Source organism: Megalobrama amblycephala, linkage group LG24 (genome assembly GCF_018812025.1).
Source record: "Megalobrama amblycephala isolate DHTTF-2021 linkage group LG24, ASM1881202v1, whole genome shotgun sequence".
Classification (NCBI taxonomy): domain Eukaryota; kingdom Metazoa; phylum Chordata; class Actinopteri; order Cypriniformes; family Xenocyprididae; genus Megalobrama; species Megalobrama amblycephala.
In genome coordinates, this window is record NC_063067.1 from 13,333,227 (window position 1) to 13,354,504 (window position 21,278).

The window sequence follows — 21,278 nt, forward strand, 5'->3', positions numbered from 1 at the left end:
GCTTCCAAGACTGGCCCCTCTGAATATGGTTGACTATTTAGGAGCAGAGTGGGCTGTGCTCTGCCTTTCCTTATACATTAGTGATGTTTTTTCCCCAAATAATCGTGATTCGTGTAAATGAATCTGATATTGATTTCTAAAATCTCAACAACAACAAAAAATCTCTTAAAATTAAAGGACCTTTAACATTCGTTGAACTGTTTGAATGCACAAAAGGTTCTTTATAGTGGAAAAAGGTTCTTCAGATTATTACATTTTTCTTCAGACTAAGAAAAAAATGGTTTATTTAAGAAATGTTCACTGAAAAGTTCTTTAGGGTACTGAAAATTGGTCTTCGTGTTGCCTAAAACTCTTCCCTGTATACTTTAATAGATTGAAGAAAATCTCATTCTGCTAATGCTGTAAATAATATAACTGAAATTAATCTGGAATCTAATCAAAATTTAATTGAATCAGGAAAACTGTATCAATGCCCAGCCCTACACACAATTTAACAGTGAGATTCAGAACATATATTCTACACCCTAAACATCCGCTTTTTACCAGGGTCATTGGAAAGACTCAATACAGTAAGAACTGGTTTTTCAGGCTAGGTGAAACACACAAGGGATTTGAGAGGTAATTCAATGACAGTAAAACTTGTAGAGGACAGCAGATCTTTTCACTCTGTTTCTTCACCATAAGGTACCTTGAGGCAAGTCAGAGAAATATAAATTCTTACACAAACTCATAATGTTTGGTTTTATTCCCCAGAATAAAACCCAAAAAAAATTTTTTTATTCATTTAACCAAATAATTGTTTTATTTCCCACGTATTCACATTGAGTTCAGATGTTTTGGAATGATTCTACATACATTTTGATGTGAAAATGTTATGTTTTCACTTTGCCACTATCACCTGAAATTGGTTTGGTTACAACAACAAATGCTAACCAAGGGCAACACCAGATTACAGAATGAACGTTTGCACGTCACTATATTTGTTTGTTGGACGATTGGACAGAACATCCCAAAAATAGCCTCCAAACAAAAGCACAACAATGAAAGAGCCATCAAAGTGGCTTCGACTCCAGGCCAGCTCTGTCTTTTAATTAAACAAGGAATTATGGGATTACAGGGAGGTTCTCATTACAGGCCACTTGAGGAGTCCTCTGGTAGATGTCTTTTTGTCTCCCAGAGCTCACGCTCAGGAATTCTCGACGGATTACACATGGCCGTAGGACATGAGGCCGCATTAATTAAATCAATTCCTTTGCCTTTTCTTTTAAGATTCATTTTGCCAGAATTCTCGCCTCATCCAAACACTCAGCTAAAAACATACTCAAGTGTACATATATATTGGAACTCATGTTCTTTAAATCCCTTTGTTGGTTTTGGAGAAATTGTGACCAAGTGATTTGGTTTTGACTCGCCATGACGACCACTTAAGGCTGGTGCAGTGATCTATACTGATTGTTTTTCCAAAAGGTAGCCACTACTTTCATTGAAGACACAACATGGAATTTATTTTTTCTTCCCTACACTGCTAGCGATAGCTCACCCAAAAATGAAAATTCTGACATTATTTATTCACCCTCATGCCGTTTCAAACCGGTATTTCTTTTCTTCTATGGAACACAAAAAGAAGTTTTTGTCCATGCAATAAAAGTCAATGGTGACTAAAACAAAACTGCCATACAGGCAAAAAAAAAAACATATCTTCTTTCATTTTCAACAGATGAAAAAAAGTCATGAGGGTGAATAAATGATCCGATGAACTACTTGACTACCATTTAAAAATTTGTAGTCAGTATGATTTTTTAAATTGAAATGATTACTTTTATTCAGAATGTATGCATTAAACTGATATAAAGTGACAGTAAAGACATTTATGTTACAAAAGATTTCTGTTTCAAATACGTGTTGTCATCAAATTTCTACAAAAATATAGCACAACTGTTTTCAGCATTGATAAGAAATGTTTCTTGAGCAGCAAATCAACATTTTACAATTTCTAAAAACAATGATAATAATAATCATACCGACCCCAAACTTGCAAAAATTGGTGTATATCCAGCCCCAAAATATCAAAACAGATTCGAGACAAGTGAATTGTTACCTTCAGACAGATGAATAAAAATCAAGGGGACAAATCTAAGAAACGCAATTTGAAAGGCTACAAGCTTGATGCAGTGGTCCCTGCATGACTGATGAGTATGTATTCTGCCACATCTCATTCTTCCCTTGTCACAACAATTACAAAATCATTTAGCTGCCATAACAGAAAACCCACAAGCTGCTCCTCAGCCAGCCCTGCAGAGACAGATAAAACCAGAATAAGTTTGACAGCACTCTCCTGCTAAAGGTCAGCATCTATCGCTCTCCTACTCGTAGTATAATGAGGACAGGATTATGGAAATGAAACAGACGCTGATGCAGATACGCGTCTAAACCTGGACCTCATCTTTGTCTCTGCAAGATCCCACGATTGACATGCTGGGTCCCATCACACGAATGAGACCATGGCAAGTACCCAGATCTGTCGAATGTGCTGCGGCATAAATATAACTGAGTATGACACATTTTGTCTGAGATGGCCTGGAGCAGACAGCAGCGAAAGCTTTTGAATAAAGGTAAAGAGAGCAAAAACTGGGTTTTAAAAATAAAAAAAGCTCTTCAGCCAAACCACTAATCAGAAAAGAACAGGAACACTTCATTACAATAAGACGACACTCTTAAATCTATTAAAAAGTTGAAGGAATGCTGATTAAATGTTTTTATCTTAAAATGTGGGCTTAATTAAAAATTCCCTGTGAATATTACTCCTTTATCCATGTAGTCCTCCAGGGTTCATGGTTTTGTTCAATTCAATATGTTTCAAGCAAAAGGATGCAAAAACACGGCATAAATTTCGAACTGAACAAGATAATCTGACAGCAAATGAGCGATGTTTTCTTTCAAACAAGCTCTGACAAGTACCCAAATCCTATTATTTTCCGAACTTAAAATTGTCTCTTTGCATCCCATCAGTTATTAAGAGTGAACGTGCCCCATGGGATCAACCTGATTTGTAGCACTTACACATCAAAGGCAGTTAATCAGAGGAGAATTGGCCTAATATATCTTGAAAAGGAATTCGATTAAAAGCCCTTTGGTGAAACTGAACCAGAAGAGTCGCTGTAACACTTTCAAACTGATTCACATAGATTTGCTTCATGCAGCCAACCTGACTGAGCTTTTTGTTGACAGCTGGGCGAGAGGCTCCGAGAGGCTACACGGCGGACAGTGATTAACCGCTACGGGTGAGGAGTGACTAAGGCCAAAGAGAAGTCATGACCACCCAACATAAGCCTTCAGACCACTTCCATCACCGATGAGCCTGTGAGCAGATGGGATATTCATCATCACGGCCACACTCAGACCTCTTTCTCCTCTCTGTTGTCTTTTTATTTTCATTCCCTCGTTTTAGCTCTCTCTCCACCTAACCTTTCCTGCCACAGTCCCTGTGTAAAGAGCTAAAGGGCCTGGGGTAAAGTGTTCGTCCACAGCTGCACATTCCACTAAGCTTAGCATGGTAGCGCACATTTACACATTTGTCTTCATCAGAGTTGGCTCTCAAAACAATATTATATTCAGGTCGGACCGATATTTGCTGTGGCACACAACTGGCCTCCTTGTTTCCAACACATTCTCATCTTTGAGAGTCCAACTACTGTATCATTCAAACTGTAATCCAAACATATCATCGGGCCATGTGAATAAAACACTGTATAGATATATTCTATTATTTTACACATTCATTTGCACTTGCTTCCAAACAATCTCTGTGATTTAAGAGTTGCAAGGCTATAAAAACTAGAATTTTCTAAAGAAAATATCATTGGTGTTTGCCTATCTCCACAATGCAAGGAGGTTCTAGGAAGTTACTATTGGTGATGCACCTACATTTTGGCAGTGTTGGGGAAAGTTACTTTTAAAAGTAATGCATTACAATATTGTGTTACTCCCTAAAAAAGTAACTAATTGCGTTAGTTACTTTTTAGGAAAAGTAATGCGTTACATTACTTTTGCTTTACTTTTTCTCACCTGGGCTGGGCTTGCTTGTTTGTTTTTTAATAACAACAAAAAAAAAATTCTATTTTTGGCAAACGTAAAGGCCCTTTTGCATCAAAAGTGAAATGAAGGAAATGCATATTCACGCCTGTACAGTAGAGGGCGCAGCTCAAACAAACCTTTCAGCTGTGCTGCCATTCTGGATTAAAGAAGAATAGGTTACAGAAGAAGGAAGTTCATCACTCTTATTTCTAAATCTAATCTAAAGTAATTTTTGTTTATTAGTATGGTTGAATTAGATCATTGTAGGTCAGCAGCAAAGACATTGGTTAATAAAGTGAGATTAAATACATAAAGTATATTTGTTTAATTTAATATATTTAATTATTACTGGTTTGTGTAAAATTCTGAGATTGCATTTCACCGTTTTTATTCATTTTGAGGAATACTGAATGTTTTCGTGCAAGCGAGATGAGTAATGCATGTTCACATTTAGTCTAGAACTACAATAACCATCATGTTCGCACAGCGCACACAACACCTCTGCACTTTATTTCTCTCAACATGGGGACAGGAGAGCTGTCAGACAATAAATGTGAAAAAGTAACTTGCATTACCTATTTGAAAAAGTAACTTAGATATTTTGTTGTAAAATTAAAAAGTAATGCGTTACTTTACAAGTTACTTGAAAAGTAATCTGATTACGTAACTCAAGTTACTTGTAATGCATTACCCCCAACACTGAATTTTGGTAACCAAAAATATTTGACCACAACAACAACAAAAAAAGAATTTTCCATTTCAGCCAAAATCATTGATCGAAACAGTGATCAATGACATTTTTGGACTGTATCAGTGTCTATTTTGTGCACACATGGATACGGTCCAACAAGTAAACATATTAGCATTGTAGATGCACTAAACAGTGACCAAAAATTAGCAATAAGTAAAATTTGTTTGGCAGAAATATCGAGAAGCGGCTTATTGCTGAAAAACATCTTTATACGACACCCTAAACAGCATAAGGAGTACAATTAACCCATTCACCCAAATTTAAGCATAGGTTTTTGGCTAAAATAATACTTAAAGTTTGGTGTTTAGGTAAAAAAAATCATTTTGGCATATTAATTTTGCTGTAAGTGGTTTACTTACTGACCCAAGTCAGAAGATGCCATCCCAAAGTCTCTATGATGTTGTGGGCCATATGACTCAGGACCCTCCTTCAGTGTCAGTCAAATGGATTGTTTTCACTGCCTTATTGTCCAATAATCATAAATTTGATTTAAAAAAAAGACACAATTTAAGTAATCATTTATGTTTGTGTCACAGAGTTATGTGCCAAAGTTTAATACCTATGTTTACGAATTTAGGGTTACTAATTTGGGTTATTCAAAAGATGAATCAATAAATCAAATACCTGACAATGCTGAAAAACTGATGAGACTCAAACTTAATAGCATTTATTATTCAGCATAACACTGTTAACCGTAATGAGTACAGATTTGTTTTAGAATGAAACCAAATGCAACATACAAAACCAAAACACAATAGTCCTGCTGTCTGCTCCACATTCATTAATTTCTTTCCATGGAATGGAAAGAAAGGAGGGAAAGCGGCATAATTTTGGCTCCCACAACAAACAATTAGCCCTCCTTTCTTTTTGTAGCATTCAAAAACATTTGAGAGAAAGAGAGGGAAGATGTGAAGGAGAGGTGATGGGTGATGCTCTTTTATAGGTCTTGTCATGTGTATGAAGGCTCAGTGGGCTTTTTGTCCACCGTGCCTGTGTGAGAGTGTGCTCACCTTAAACAACAGAGAGACTCGGGGGCCTCCATGGCCTTTCAGGCCCAATAGAAGACGCACCTTAGGGGGCCATTTAAGCCTGAAAAGAGGCCTGACAACCCTGTGCAGCTCCGAGGGCATCAATAAATGCTGACATATTGACTCTCTGTGCCCAAGCGCCACTGGAAAATGCTGCCTGAATATGAATCCGTTTAAGGGCAGGGGAAAGGGGGTGGCAGTGCAGAGAGACAGCGAGAGGGACACTCTAAGGATGGCTTGTGTCTCTTGGGTTTTGAAAGTTCTGGAATGCGGTGACTGAAAAGGAGTTTTGACAATGAAACTATAACTATTGACAGACAGGATAAAGAATGTTGAAGATAGAATATGTTAGGATAATAAGACCTACTTTGCACATCATGTTAAAGAAATCATGTTTTGCTAAAGTTATCAGATCCACACAGAACATGAATGTGAAGATCACATCTGTTCTGCTGTATTAGCTGAATTTCGCTGCATTGCTGTTTAAGAACAACTCTGAAATGGTTCTTAAAATATCTTTAGGCAATTGAGGGGGTTGAATATTCTTTATAGATATGTGCAGCGCAGTCAATTTGGTGGGAAGTGCTGACTTAACTTGGTCAAGTGAAGCCGGAGAGCTCTAATTTAGTTTCTGAAAGGCAGGTGTCCATTTACTTCCCGTCTCATTCTTTCTTTTTCATATCGAGTTTTCATTTCCTAGGATTGAGATCTTGCTAATTGAGGTCAAAAGCAATCAGCACCGTGGAACTTAATCAAATATCTAAAAGGTGAGAAAGACGACAAAATCAGCTATTTAAACTATCATGCCTATAGCTTATTAAACTGTGTGTGTGTGTGTGTGTGTGTGTGTGTGTGTGTGTGTGTGTGTGTGTGTGTGTGTGTGTGTGTCTGTCTGTGTCTCAGAGAGCACCAAAAAAGAGCATAATTTATCCTTCAGCACATTTCAGTTGGAACAAGAGTCTGTAAACTATGTAAGATTTTAACATGATATACATTACAAGCAGAAAATTAATTTCCTCATTGTCATGCCATGTAGGATTTACAATTTTCACTCAGAAATTGCTAGTAAATTTCACAAATAATTACAAAGAAATGGCAAGTAATGCAGTGAATTAAACTTGAAAGACTGAAATATTATATTCTTGTAAAACGTACTCAATCTTTGTTTTATTCACAAGGTCGAAAAAAATATTTTTTTAAATTAATTTTTTTATACAGTGTTATTTTTTTCTGTCTTGAACAGAATGCAAAAGAAGATATTTTGAAAAATGTCCTTTTTGTCCATAAAATGAAAGTCAGTGGGGTACAATGTCATTTTGGGCCCATTGGTAACACTTTATTTTAGGGTCTTTTAACTAGTTGCTTATTAACATGCATATTACTAGAGTATTGGCTGTTTGTTATTACTTAAAGCACATATTAATGCATTATTCTGCTTGACCTTATTCTACATTCTTAATCCTACCTAATACCTAATAAGCAGTAAATTAGGAGTTTATTGAGGGAAAAGTCATAGTTAATAGTGAATATGTGTCACGGCCCATTTTATTCATTTTAAAAACAGTTGAAACATTCTTCAAAATATCTTCTTTTGTGTTTCACAGAAGAAAAAAGAAAGTCATACAGGTTTGGAATGAATTTTCTGTTTTTTAGTGAACTATCCCTTTAGATGTTTCACATACATTAATAGATATTAAAAGCAGCTCTGACACAAAATGCCATTGTTAATATCCATTGTAGCCATTGTGTCAAATGAATTGCTGAATTGAAAAACCATTACAGATCTATTTAAAAAAAAAAAAAAAAAAAAAAAAAAAGAGAAGGGGTGGAGGGGTGGCCTCAGATAAAAGTTTCCTTGCGTTATTGCAATAAAGTAAATTTGCAGAAAACTTTATGCTTCTCCATGTGAGGCCTTCCCTGTAAATACTTAGAGTAAAACTGCAGCTGAACTTAATTCCATCCTCACAAAGATGTTTGTGTTATCATGGCTTTATGTCTTAGCAAACTACCATTTATTAAATGCAAAGCCTTTATCCGCTTTTCCCACAGCGGTGGCGTGTGTCTCTTCTTGAGATAAAACAGTTGCGTAAACAAAAAAATGCTGAATGTCAATTTTACCACTGACTTAGCTTATGGGAAATAAATCTTAATATATCAATGTGAGCTTTAAGTGGACAGCCTAGGGCTTAAATACAAATGCCAAAAGTGAAAATAAATAAATAATAATGAAAATCCATAATCATATTTCCAAAAGAAAAGCAAGTAAATAGTCAGAGATGAAGAAAAAGTGATTTCATATAGTGCATCTTAAAGGAAGAGGTAAGCTTTTCTTTGAGCGGTCTGTCAAGACACAGACCCTATAACATAAATGAGGGGCTCTGATGTCTTTACGTGCAAACCCGCTGAACACGATTCATCGGGGGCCATAATAACTCAACGCTGCACCCAGTTGTTTTTAAATGACAAATCTCATATCAAGAGATGCAAAAAAATTGTGAGCAGTACTTGCCTTTGTATACTGCAGGGTGAGAGAAAAAAAGTCAATGTGGAAAGAGTAGCCTGAAGAAAAACTGACAATGGCTGCATAAATAAGCCCATTAGTTAAAAATGTACGACAAGTGCCCTGTTTGAAGCCTGCGTGGGGAGAGGGGAGCGGGGTAGACTCCCTCACAGCTGCCTGGCCCCTCTGCAGCTCTCACACTGCCCAGCACATTCACCATTTAAGTTGGTGGAAAAAATCTGAGCAAATTTCTGATTTGCAACACTCTAGGAACATGTTTATTGTCTTTGTGTGAGTGCAAAACACACTTATAAATAAAGCTAATGAAGAGTCTCGGGGTGAAGCCGCTAAAGAGCATAAAATGAGAAATTTTATGGCCATAAGTAGCATGGGCTGTTGGTGATTTTTAAGCCATTGGACCATGTTGTTCAGCACTAATCATAGGACTGATGCAGCGCAATTGCCCTCCTCACTTAATTACTGTTACCTATAAAATGGGCCATGTTTCTTTAGTCATGGAAACTGGCCAGATTTCTAAACATATTTTTGGTACGGAAATGCCAAGTTATTCATAATCATGGTCTTTAGATTGAAAATCTAAATTACACCATGAGATATTTAGGGTTGAAGACCTGTTTACATAGCACCGTTTTCAACTTAAAAACAGTAAACTTTTTTTGCATTTTGGCCATTCATTTACACTGCAAACGCAAACTTTTTGGAAACGGTTTCCAAAGCGCGAGTTTTTGAAATTAATACCGTTATTGTCTCCTTGTAAATTACAAAAACAAGAATTTGTGAAAATGGTAGCGTCATGCACATACATATTACGTGTTCAGTCTTTAGGCGTGTAGTGTTTTTTTTTACAAAGTGACATCGCCATCTACTGGCCTGGCATGCATAATACAGCGTTTTTAGCTGTTTTTGAAAATCTGTTAAGCGTTGTCGTCTGTATGCTAAAAGCTTAATGGAAAAATGTTTCCGTTTTTTAATACATCATTGTTGTGTATTCGTACCCTTATATTACTATACTGACTTTTTATCTTGTGCCAGGCTGAGTATCAAGCTGTGAACAATCATAGTCAAGCTCAAGTGACTAAATTATTTCTCAAGACTAAAACAACAATCAAATCAACAGTCTTATATTCTCATAGTCTATATAGTGTTATATTTTCATCCCAGAGAGATTCATCGACTCTTACAAACATAGCACAAAATTACACAAAATACTAAAACAACTAGGTTATCATCAGTGTAACTTGCTAAAATTTGGACAGTAATGAGGAAAACATAGAAATCACTTGTTTGTATACACTGCTCTGTTTCTGAAAGACTTGTTTTTGGAGCTGGCAATGTGAAAGCATTCTGGAAGTACATTTTCAGCCAAAACTAAATTGCTTTTATTCATGTCTAAACAGAGTCAACATTGTGGACCGGAGGAGAATGCAATTATACTTCTCGTGCCAGACAGAAAGCGATGCATGCTCCCTCAGCTTTCACTAGCCTCTTTATGGGTCTTCAATAACTCATTATAGACATGATATGTTGTTTGCGTAAAGGGACAAGTAAACAAGTCTGCTTGAAAATGACAAAGAGAAGACAAGCAGATGGAATGAATGAATGCTAGTATAAAACAAAGATAAAGTTACAGAGAAAAAAATTGTTTATGTTTTTATTAGCCATGTAATCTTTCCCTTATCTGGCCCTTACTTTTTTTTTCAACATCTGACTGCCTCAGACTGACTGCAAACTCACAGCTGAAATATTTAGTGGTAGCACATCACAATAAACTCAAAATATTAGACTTTGCCAATAATCTAAGCCAGTTAATAAATAAACATTTAATTGCTCTTTTAATTGCAAATAAGAATTTGAAAATAAAGCAATAAAATTTAGTTTTAAAATTATTTTTAACCAGTGCTATTTAACCAGATATGGCATTAAAGTTTAAAAATTAAACACACCTCCTGTCTATATTTTGAAACCTTAAACCTTTACATGGAAGCCCCATAAATCCCATTGCCTGCATTAAGACAAAATTCAAACCCTACAAACAGGCAATTTCAAGTCATTCACTTGGAAAATGCTCTGTTTAAAACGTCAAAAGGAGGGTGACTCTTTTCTTTTGCTCTTAGATTACCATATTTCTCTCAGGCTTGTGACACCTGCAGCCCACTGAGGGCGTGCAAAACATAGGACTTTACTTCAAACAGCCCAAAGGGCTGTGGGTTTGGGCATTGACTGGGACTGAGCTCGTCCAGCTTGGACCCCTCCTACCGCAGATGTACATTAATGCAGGAAAAATACAAATCTGGGCAGCAGAAAGAAAGGCAGTTCCTTTTAACATGCTGTTGTCTAGCTTGATCGTGTCAGTTTGAGGGAACCCATTCAAAGGTATTCATGCATCTGCTTTTGAGGAACAATGGCAGCTAGTTTATAAACTGTCTCTTTTGGCTGCCTAAAGGCTTTAGACACCATTGTTTTGCTCCTCTTAATAAACTTTTGGAGGAGTTCATCAACTTGCCTGAATAGCCAACGCAGAGAGGCCAAAGACACAAAATAACAGACGGTTGGCTTTCCCCTTTTCTTTCTCCCTTTTGAAGTGACTGTCTTTAAATCAGGAAAGAGGGCTGTCAGACACCAGAATAATTTTTGGTCAAACAAAAAAGTAAACCGCAGAAGGAACAAAAGTTAATTCACAGAAGAATTGAGGACCTGACTTTTTAAACGAAACTGATAAAGGTGCACCTTGAAACAGTTTAAACACTCTAACATCACATGGTAGATTTGTTCCTACAGTAATTAATGAGCTAAATGATAATTAATGGCCTACATTATGCAAATCTTGATGGGATCTTAGTCAGAGCAGCTTAAACTCAAGTAGGCTACTTTATTTAGAACTTTTTGTCTTATAAGTAAAAAGGTTTAGCCTACTACAAAACAAGAAGAACATTGAAATAGACAATATGTTCTGCTTTTTCATTTTTGTTTATTTAAAATTTATTTAAAATAGCTACCTTTCAACCTTATTCACTCCAAAATATAAAATAGATCCAAATTTTTGTCTCACTTTTTAACTAAAAATGAATAAACACATTATGGCCAATAGGCTGTTTCGAGATGCATTTTTTCAATGAGCCCATCCTCTTATTTTTATCTATTCAATGACCCTACATTAATAGTGTTTATTTAGCGTATTCGTACACGGACACCTGCAGTGGATAAAAACTGCCTGAGCAAATGCTCATTTGCACAAACACATATGTGGACCTATAGGTTTCAAAATTTGTGCTCAAAACGTTATAAGATCTATCGGCAAAAGGTTACTTTTCCTTTGGTCTGTTTATGAGTGCCCTGAACCACGTTTGGCACTCCTTCTTTGTGGAAGGATTCCCTTTTGTTAGATGATCAGTCTCCCATTGGGTCTCCAGACAGGATTCTTGGCATTTGTCGGCAAAAATGAAAGAAGGATTAAGGAATGGCTACTGAACACTCCATGGTAAAGGAGTGGGCAGCAATTCCCCCGATTCAAACCCCCCTCTTCCACTTTGGTAACTCCTCTTTTCGTATATTTGTATTCCCAAAGAGGCCATTAAAGCTGGTTTGAAAGCGATACGAACAATAAGATCAAAATCAACAAGTCGAGTCGTATGTCGAACGTTTGCTAGTCTTTGCTTGTTTCCTTAAATTGAACACCCATAAGGGGCAATTAAAGCATACATAGGCCTATATTAATTTCCTTTTTTTCATTAATTCATTATGATTCATTTTGTATAGCTATTTCATATACTGAGGATTGAAATGCGTTTATTTTACAATCTGCTGTTAGAATTTAGTCGTGTTATTTTTATTCGCGGCTACTCGATACATTCTTAATATTTTATTAGAACGTTTATCCTGCTATATGCTATATATATTATATTATGCTACATTGGCTTTGTTTCAGGAATAAAGTAACAATTCGCTTAATTTAGTTTGATTTAATTACATAGTTTGCAACCAACCAATCTGATTTCGAGCGGTATTTTAACGTCTTTTTGGACTATAATGAATGAAGCATCTTTATGGGGTCACCAAGAGTTCCGTGCTCTTTCAATTATACAGGGCACCTTATACAGCACTAAAGCGATGGTGAGTCGAGGGCATCAAAAACACTTTTGTGACATTACATAGGAAGCCCGGAGGCCAATACTTTTATTAGTGTCAGCAGGAGTTTTCCCTAGTCGTTTGTTCGTTTTGTTCTTCTGGTCTAACAGGATGCCCCCCACTATACAGAACAGTGCAAATCTCTGACATGCATTTTTGACCATCTAAATGTATGATTGCCCAAAACATTCCATAGGTTGCAGGTATGTCAGGGCTTAATTGAAAACTTGTTGGTTTCATTTTATTTCTGGCGACAACGAAGGGGATCTTTAGTTACTGAGTGGAAAAGGATTATGCGCTTCCTTTGCGAAGCGAAAAAAAAATCTGCATGTCTTCTACAGTGGACTTTTCCCTTTAACCCAAAAAAAGGGATGAAACAGCTGATATCCAAAAGCCATTCGCATAGTAATATGTGCACTGATAGTCCTTGTCCCACATGGCAAGAAATATTTTAATTAATAGACAGGCCGTCTTGAAAGCAGCACTGGCAGTCTGTAATATGATGAACTCCCATTGTCGTGGTGTCACCACAAATGTTTCCGATAAGAAAAAGCACCCAAGGATCAAAGACTATAAGCCTCTCAATTTCCTCCAGACGCCTTTACTTTTCTGCACCTACTTTCTATTTTTTCTTCCTCTCTCCCTTAAACATCTGAAACACACAAAATCCTCTTCATTGCATCTATAGGATCCGCCCCAGGTTAACAGGTCAGCAAAGCTGTTGAAAATAATTGCATATTAATATTCTGTTGAAGAGGACTTACGCAATCTTTTGACATTTTCTAAATGATTAACGTCAAATACTATTCGTAAAGACTGGCTGTGATGACGCTATTCAGACACTTTGAGTCGAATATTTACGGCTACTTTTGTCGTATCCTACACAATGTTAAGAATTATATATTAAACAATCCATATACAATATTTAATCAATGATAGACGTAAATAATCTGTCAAAACTATTCCAAAACGAATTCAAAGAGAGCGGTGTAAAGCTGTCAAAAGATGCTAGGAAAAACAGAACTACTGGATTCGACATTTTCCGACATTCGATTCGTTCCACGAATTAAGGACCTGGATTTGGTGCAAGCCTAGTTTTTGTATGAACCTCATCCTGGGTGAACGTTTGGAAAATAATTTCCTCAGCAAAGTGCAGGAATGAAGTTAACTAGCATGTAATTCAGTTACACTGCAAATGTTTCACTAGGCAACGCCGTTGACACTAAACAGGCGCTCTGGTGTCATGATCTCTGGATTAGCATATTTCACAGCATATAGTCTCATCATTAGACGATGACCTTGCAAAGAGATTGGTTATACAAACGTCAGATTTGTTCTATTAATCGGCAGAATACTGTATTTCATGTCCAACAACAGTTTTATCATATTATGTGCATTTTAATTACAGCTGCTAGTAGCATTTGACCAATAGCCTAGCAGCAAAAGCTAATAAGTGTTTCAACATATTACATTACACTTTGATTAATTAGGCAAATGAAAAAAGAAAAATGTTTATTTAGCTACCAGAAGCTACATGCAGGTTAACTAATTGTAACTTAATTTGTATTAAACTGTAATTCTGTGAATACATATGTATTTGAATACTGTATTGTATACATAATAACAGTTGTTGTTATTATTATTATTATTATTATTATTATTATTTTTACAAAACACCCCCATATCAAAATTCCAATTAAATGTGTTGGGTATAGCAGTGTAGGGGAAAGGGGAGGTTAATCCGAGTTTAATACATTGATGCAGAGCGCAGGACCGCGGCTGTGATGATTGTGTTATCTCTTCCCAACATTTGGGTCTCCCTCAATTTCAGCCCAGCCAAATAGCTGCGAGAAAGTGCAGATGGAGTGACTCTCGATGCCTGAGGAAAAAATATTAATAGCTAAATAACTTCCCCATACTTTCACTAAATCTCTCTCTCTTTCTCTCTCTCTCTCCCCATTCCAGATGGATTTGTTTGAAGTGGTCTCCCGACTCATCCTATGGTCTTCTTTCTTCAAACGAGGCTTATTTCAAAGTCTCAAATATACAGTATATAACTTTGGTTTCTCTACAAATATCTGGGAACTACCCGCTTGCAAACACTTTTAATTCTCTCGATGTAATTGGTCTTTTGCAGAATTCTCGAAACGAATGACCAATGCTCAATAAACATTCATTTAATAACCACCACAAAACATTTCACTTCATTCGATTTTATTCGATTATTTTTTTCTATAAATATCGGATTTTTGGAAGTGTTCTTCTCCAGCCAAACGATTCACGTTCAGCGTGGTCACTTAACGAATTAAGTGATTAATTGTAGTGGTAGTGTTGAAAGAGTCATCGTTTTAGATTTACTAATCTACCACTTAACAGGTAAGAGATGCACGTAATCCACCGATTTGTTTAAACGATCGTTTTCGTTCTTGTAGGATTAATCCCTAAACGCCAATTGGTTTAATCAACTCCTGTCAAATTGGGAAATCAGTCAATCTCCATTAATTGGCCGACAAATTTTTCTCTGGGTCAAATTACATTTATTGGTCGAGTAAAGCACCACATGTGCGCCCGCCTTTCGTGCTCGGATACAAACACTGTGCGTTAAGGGGGGCAGTGAATGTCAGAACATGAAAAATAGGAGCACAACAACTGTGAAAATTCGTTAAATACAAAATGACAGCTTTGGGGACAGCTAATTTCAGAAGTTACTAAATAGACATGTTTAATGTTTTAAAAAGAGTGGAGTTTTGGCTTGGTTATGAAGCCAGGAGTCACTTCTCTTTGTTCAATAATTTCACACCCATAGTAATACTAAACTGCCCAATTTGTCCACAAATAGTCTGCTTGGGGTCTCATTCATTTGCCATGTGTTTGTGCGTCAAATCAACTAAAATAGACCAAAAATACATTAAAACAAACATAAGAACAAGTGTGAGAAAAATGTAAAATCTCAAGAAATTGTGCCGAAGGCTAGCTGGTGAGGGCCGTTTAAAGATGAAAGCGAAGAGAAAGAAAAGGCTCAATTTAATCTGCTTTAAAACCTTTCAAAATAACGTTGTGCTGGGAACTCAGGGAGTGAGAGATGATTGGGGATAAATAAGTTTCTTGCTATGCCTGTGAGCTATTACACCCATCTCCAACACAGCCGTTTGTTCAAAAGACACGTTTTCATTACGAACTCTAATAAGTCTTAACATTATTAAATGCCAGTTCGATGATCAAGTGAAACAAGCCCCGAGAAAAATCTTTTTAAGTCTTGAAAAAGATTGCATTTTAGCCCCATCTCGTTTGCATGACACTGTATAAAGCTAAAATGTGAAAAGACATTTCACAAGACAAATGTGAAGATGTAAATAAACATAACTGATATTTACACAAATTATTCATGAATCCTGGCAGAAATGCATGCATTCATAAGTTTGAAATAGGCCTATTCACATTTTAAACGCACAGCATTTAGGGCAATGGCAAAAAATTTCTAATCACGGATTGTCACTTCGTATATCCGTAATCCAATAGCTGTGGCTCCTGCTGGCCTCTGAATAATGTCCACAGAGAGGTTGTATGAGGGTTTTGAGTTTGCGCGCGCAAGCACACATAAGGGTAAACACAAACATGCTTTCGAAAAAAAATACAAATTTAGATCAATCGTACACAGTCATGTTAAAGGCCATTTTAAATAGTGCAGAATAGCAAGCATCCTCTGAATAGAGAAAAGCCCTTTGCGATATTTCAAAAATGAAAACATTCCATTTGTTGTTCCGTGCTAAAAACATTTTAAAACGACGAACTTATATAATAACCGATTAATGCTGAATTAATTTTAATGTTGAAATAACATAAGTGTAATGAATGGCCGAGCATCTCCTATCTAAACCACCTCTCTAAACGTCAGCTAAGAAACACAATAGTGATTCCAAAAAGAGCAGTGGGCATTTCCAAACAAGAATAAAACATTTTGCACCCTCCAAATCTCATTCTATTCCAACAGACGATTCCATAATATTACAAAACTATCTACCAGCAGGGTGTATTGAATAATTCATCTCTCTATAGTTCCCCTCTTGGCCTTTTGTTAAAAGTTTTTCCCCCCTTTACGGATTTTTGAATGTGAAAGGAAGGGTTCATTCCTTCTTTCGAAGCCTTGCTTTTAGGCTTTGCTTTAGATTCCTCGCTCCAAAAGAACTTCAGTGAAGCAGAGATCTTTGGACTGAGGTTCATCTTCAAGTGTAAAAAAGACTGTCACAAAAGAAAATGTTTTGTAAGAATTATTTTACGCAAACAATACGACTCTTGTCTTATTGAGTTAATTTTTCTACCGAGATAAAACATCGGACACGACTAGTCAATAGCTAAAAAACAAACTATTGTGTCATAATAGTGACCAAAAATAAAATAAAAATGTTCAAACCACCTTAAAATTATTCGTATTATTGCAGTGTTGTTAGGGGAAATGCTCATTACTCGTTGCCAGATGGAAAGGTCTGTTAACGTGCGAATAAGCGTGCCGAATTATCGCGAGAACCAGCGGGCAATGTTGAACTTATGGGCTGTAATTGATATTGATTGCCACATCGGTCATCTGTCAGTTACCGTTTTCAAGGGACCGTTTCCTCGGTGTCAAATCAAATGAGTCTGTTATACAAATAGATCAAGGCCTAAATACCATCCGTCAGAGCCAGTATAAATACACACTAAATCAAATGACTAAATGACAGTTGAACAAGCAGAGAAATCTCAAGCGATTGGGAAAGACGCTGAGCACTGACACAAAAAGCACACACCGATTTAATGTGCAGATTTAACAGATCCCAATAAACTCAAGCGCAAAGTTTAAGTAGTCAGGTGGGGTTTTTTCAGCATATACAATCAGAAGACAATTTAAATGATTTACCTTTGTCTCCCAGTATGCCGTCAATGCTGTGCTTGGTTTTTTTCTCCCCACTGTCATCTTTTTTGTCGCAATCATCCTCATCGTCTTTTTTGCCGAAACGCGCACGTAGAACCCGGCTGATAGAACTTACTGATGGGGTAATTTAAAAATAATAATAATTATTATTTTAGTAGGGAAATAATAATAATAATAATAATAATAACGTCAACATTAGCCAAAGTCCTACCTGTAATTTACAATTAATATAATTAGGCTATTCTACAAATAATAATCAATTATCATTAGGCTACTTTTATTTTCTGTTCGATTTGTTAAATTATGTGCAAAATCATTGTGATAGAAATTACGCTGGAGGACATGATAAAAAAGGGGGTTGCTTACCAGATGCGGCCTCACCTGAGGGAACTGTACTTCTGTCACACACACCGTCCTTCAACAGTTTGTCCCGAATCTCCCAACTGAACATACCGGGATTTTCGCGCTTGTATTCTTCGATTCGTTTTTCCACGTCAGGTGTTGCCACCTGCTTTTGTGTTTGATTGAAAAGGCGAGGAGATTCAAAGAGGAAGGAAAAATAGAAAGTGTGGGTGAAGACGGAAAAAAAGAGAGCAGAACAAATTTTAGTACAAATTGTACATTAACGTGCCTAGAGTATACCTTTCCTTCCTTTCTTTTTAGGCTACGGGCTATCATCTTTTCTCAAACGTATTTAAAATGAAATCATTCATAAGCTCCACAATTAAAACGCTACAAAATACACTGCATAATAGCCTACAAACAACAACAATAATAAACTTACTCTGGGTTTACTTCCTCCTATCGCTCCCGGACGGATTGAGCCAGTTTCTTGATACCGGCAGAGGATTTTGGACACACAACCGTGGGAAACGCGAAGTTGTCGGGAGATCACGCAGGGACGGATGCCGTGGTGAGCCATTTCAACAATTTTGTGACGGATATGATTTGGCAAAGGCCTGCCATTGATGAATACTCCGCCAAGCTGATTCACTCGACCTTGACCCAGAGGAGTTGAAACTGCGGTGGAGAAATGGGAATTAAATCTAACTTTGGCTAGATATCACTAAAAAAAATCCATACTTCAATTTTACTCTCTTAAAATTGAGAAAAAAGTGTCCTCAAAAGAAGTAAAATAAGAGGCTAATAATAATATATCTTTATGCAAATATAGCCTATCAAATCGCCTATACGGGAGAAGCACTTTGAACTGTGGAATCACATCTTTTAGTTTAAATCTGTCTTACAAAAACACATTAAAAAATAATTATTTTTATTCTTCTAATGAAAAAAATAAGATGCAAAAAAAACAAAAATTTAACTTCATGTTCTTGCTGCTTGAATTTCTTGACAAGTTGTTTTGAATTGTGTTTTGTCAATTAGCCTACTTAAAGAAAATCTACCAGAGAATTTTGCATTTAATGTAATTTATCAGATTGCTCTTGAGTGGTCCTCTTGGCCTGGATGCGTCCTGCTTCATTATTCGCATGCTGTTCAATTAACAGTATGATCCTTTGTGAATTCTGGAATCAGTCGCGACACTAGATCAAGTCAACAAATCCTACAGTGACGGGTATGGCTTAGTTTTTGGAAGTTTTATTTGAACCACTTAAAGACGAACTTTGGCAGCAACAAAATGGCCCTAAAAATCCTTTTTATTCTGACGCACTGAATACGCATTGCATGCTGATCATAAAAAATGTAATAAAGCCACTAAAAAAGAAGAACTTTAAGAAATAAAAAATCTTATTTTGCGTACATAAATACATTCGATAATTTGGTACTCGCAAGTGAAAATGTACACTTTAAAGTTTTTAAAAACATTTTTGGCTACAATAAATCTGTATCTTGGAGGCCTGATATTGTTTACAAAAATTAACTGCAAACAAAACAAAGTAGGCTGCCCTACACCTGTCCAACTAACCTTCCAAGGGGAATCCAGTGCGGGGATAGTTCTGTCCTGGAGCCGGTCGCATCATTCGCGGTACTGTTCCCGGTAAAGATGACATTCTACTTTTAATAAATGACGAGGCACAGTAAGGCTGATGATTAAACTGCGAAAGCAAGTCCAGTCTTGTTGATGAATGTTTCCTTAATGACTAAAAATGCACTTAAGTCCTCTTTTCAAAAAGGGGAAAATAAAAAAATAAAAAATTGATATCCAGTCAGACTATCGCGGGGATGTGAAACCTCCAAAAAAATCAAACAAAGATAAACACTGTCGTTTCGTGCGGAGGGGGGCATGAGCAAAATAACCACCGCAAGAACAAGATACAGCGCGCGCCAGGGAGGGGGTACTCCAAACGCTCTCGAGTGAACAAAGGTTACTTAATTCTTTGCAGTGTTTTCTTAAAAGGTCTGATAGTTTTGGATGACAAAGTCTGCTTAGGGGTTGGGAGTAGTTGAAGTGGATAACTTTAGCGCGCGGTGTAGGAGGGGTGTCGCGCGCGCCGATAGGCTCTCGCAGTCTTCTTTTATTCATGTGGGCATGGAGGGGAACAAGCAAGTTTTTTTCGACCAATCACAAAAAGCACAGGGTAAGACAAACACGCAGGAACACGCGGAGTGCCTAGCTTTTCATTCACTCCATCAGATTGCCTTTGAGCAGAAAACAATACAAACATTTGATTGATCGCTTGCCATTTGTTGACAAGGCCTAAAAGTCATAAGCTAATAAAGCAGCACTTGTTTAGATAATTATACTTTAATTCTTTTTTTTTTTTTCATATAAAATTATAGGTAAGTGTGTTTTGTTTATTCATAGTCTCTCAAATGTATAGCCTACAGCCTTGGCCTTTCGTTCCAACAACTGCGAATCAAATATAGATGTTTTCATTAGTCTATAACAGGCGCACGGGTTAGTTTACCAGTCCAGTCCGTCGAATAAAATAAATCTTCTGTCTGTGCTAAGTGATTTGTTCTGTTTTACAGTAACATAGAACCTTTAATTAAAGTACAGATAAGCAAATAATGTTCCCGGTAAGACTTGAACGTTCATACCGGGAGCACTGTAATGATTGTTAGTATAGCTGTAGAGTAATTTTTAATCATTTTACCTTAGTTTAACACCACGACTGATGGAAAACCCAAGGAAAAAACGTATTAGGCCTATAGTTTTAAAAAAACTGAGGAAAAAAAACAATAAGCAGAAACTGAACACAACAGCACTAAACGAAAAAGACAATTTAGGCTACAAAATTTAGACAGGCCAATAATTCGTATTGCGGTAAAAAAAAAAAAAAAAAAAAAAAAAAAAGATTAAAATGATCGGGAACCTAATTTAAATACCATAATTACCAAACAAATGGACAGTCTTCAAATTAAACGATGAGAAAGAAAACTTTCTAAACGTGTCGAATAGCCCTATACGCCTATTAATAATTTTCAATAATAAATCTTTACTACCATTATGATGCTTAACATCAGCAATTAATTTACATTCAAATAGCAATAAAGATTTGATCATTAAAACAATAAAGATCACATTTTATATAGGCCTATTATTTATATAATTGTATAAATGTAATGTTAATGGTATTGAAAGTTATATAAAGTGTCTCCTGAAAAGTCCTTGAATCATGATGATTCATTATCATTAATTCATCCATGCTGTGAACATCTTTTGAACATTTCAAAATCAACCTTCTTCTTCTTCTTCTTCTTCTTATAAGTCAGCATTGAATCGCATTGAATTATAACGTTTAGGGTCCCTTTGATTAACCACTGCCAAACAACTGCAGAAACATTGGAATTCAACTTTAAGAACATACATGCAGTAATGACTTGAAAGCTTCACTTTGATGTTAACAATGGTATCGTTAATTTGTGTGCATTGCTGGTTAATACATAGGCCTAACTTCCACATGACTA

General features: G+C 36.4%; 1 protein-coding gene across 3 annotated transcripts in view; it reads right to left on the reverse strand.

Annotated features, from left to right (window-relative positions):
• pax7b (paired box 7b) overlaps window positions 1-19,765 on the reverse strand; it is a 66,257-nt gene extending 46,492 nt beyond the window's left edge. For 2 of the 3 annotated variants that reach the window (XR_007182945.1, XM_048178031.1), the window contains exons 1-4: window positions 19,333-19,761; window positions 18,193-18,428; window positions 17,775-17,919; window positions 17,394-17,522 (exon numbers count right to left, since the gene is read on the reverse strand). Coding sequence is in view for 2 of the 3 variants with exons in the window: in XM_048178031.1 (XP_048033988.1) it covers window positions 17,394-17,522; window positions 17,775-17,919; window positions 18,193-18,428; window positions 19,333-19,417 (595 nt within the window). In the remaining variant the exon portion in view is untranslated. Of the gene's footprint in view, window positions 1-17,393; window positions 17,523-17,774; window positions 17,920-18,192; window positions 18,429-19,332 lie in introns of all 3 variants that reach the window. The other variant, XM_048178032.1, reaches the window with a different exon arrangement.
• Window positions 19,766-21,278: the final 1,513 nt, after the last annotated feature.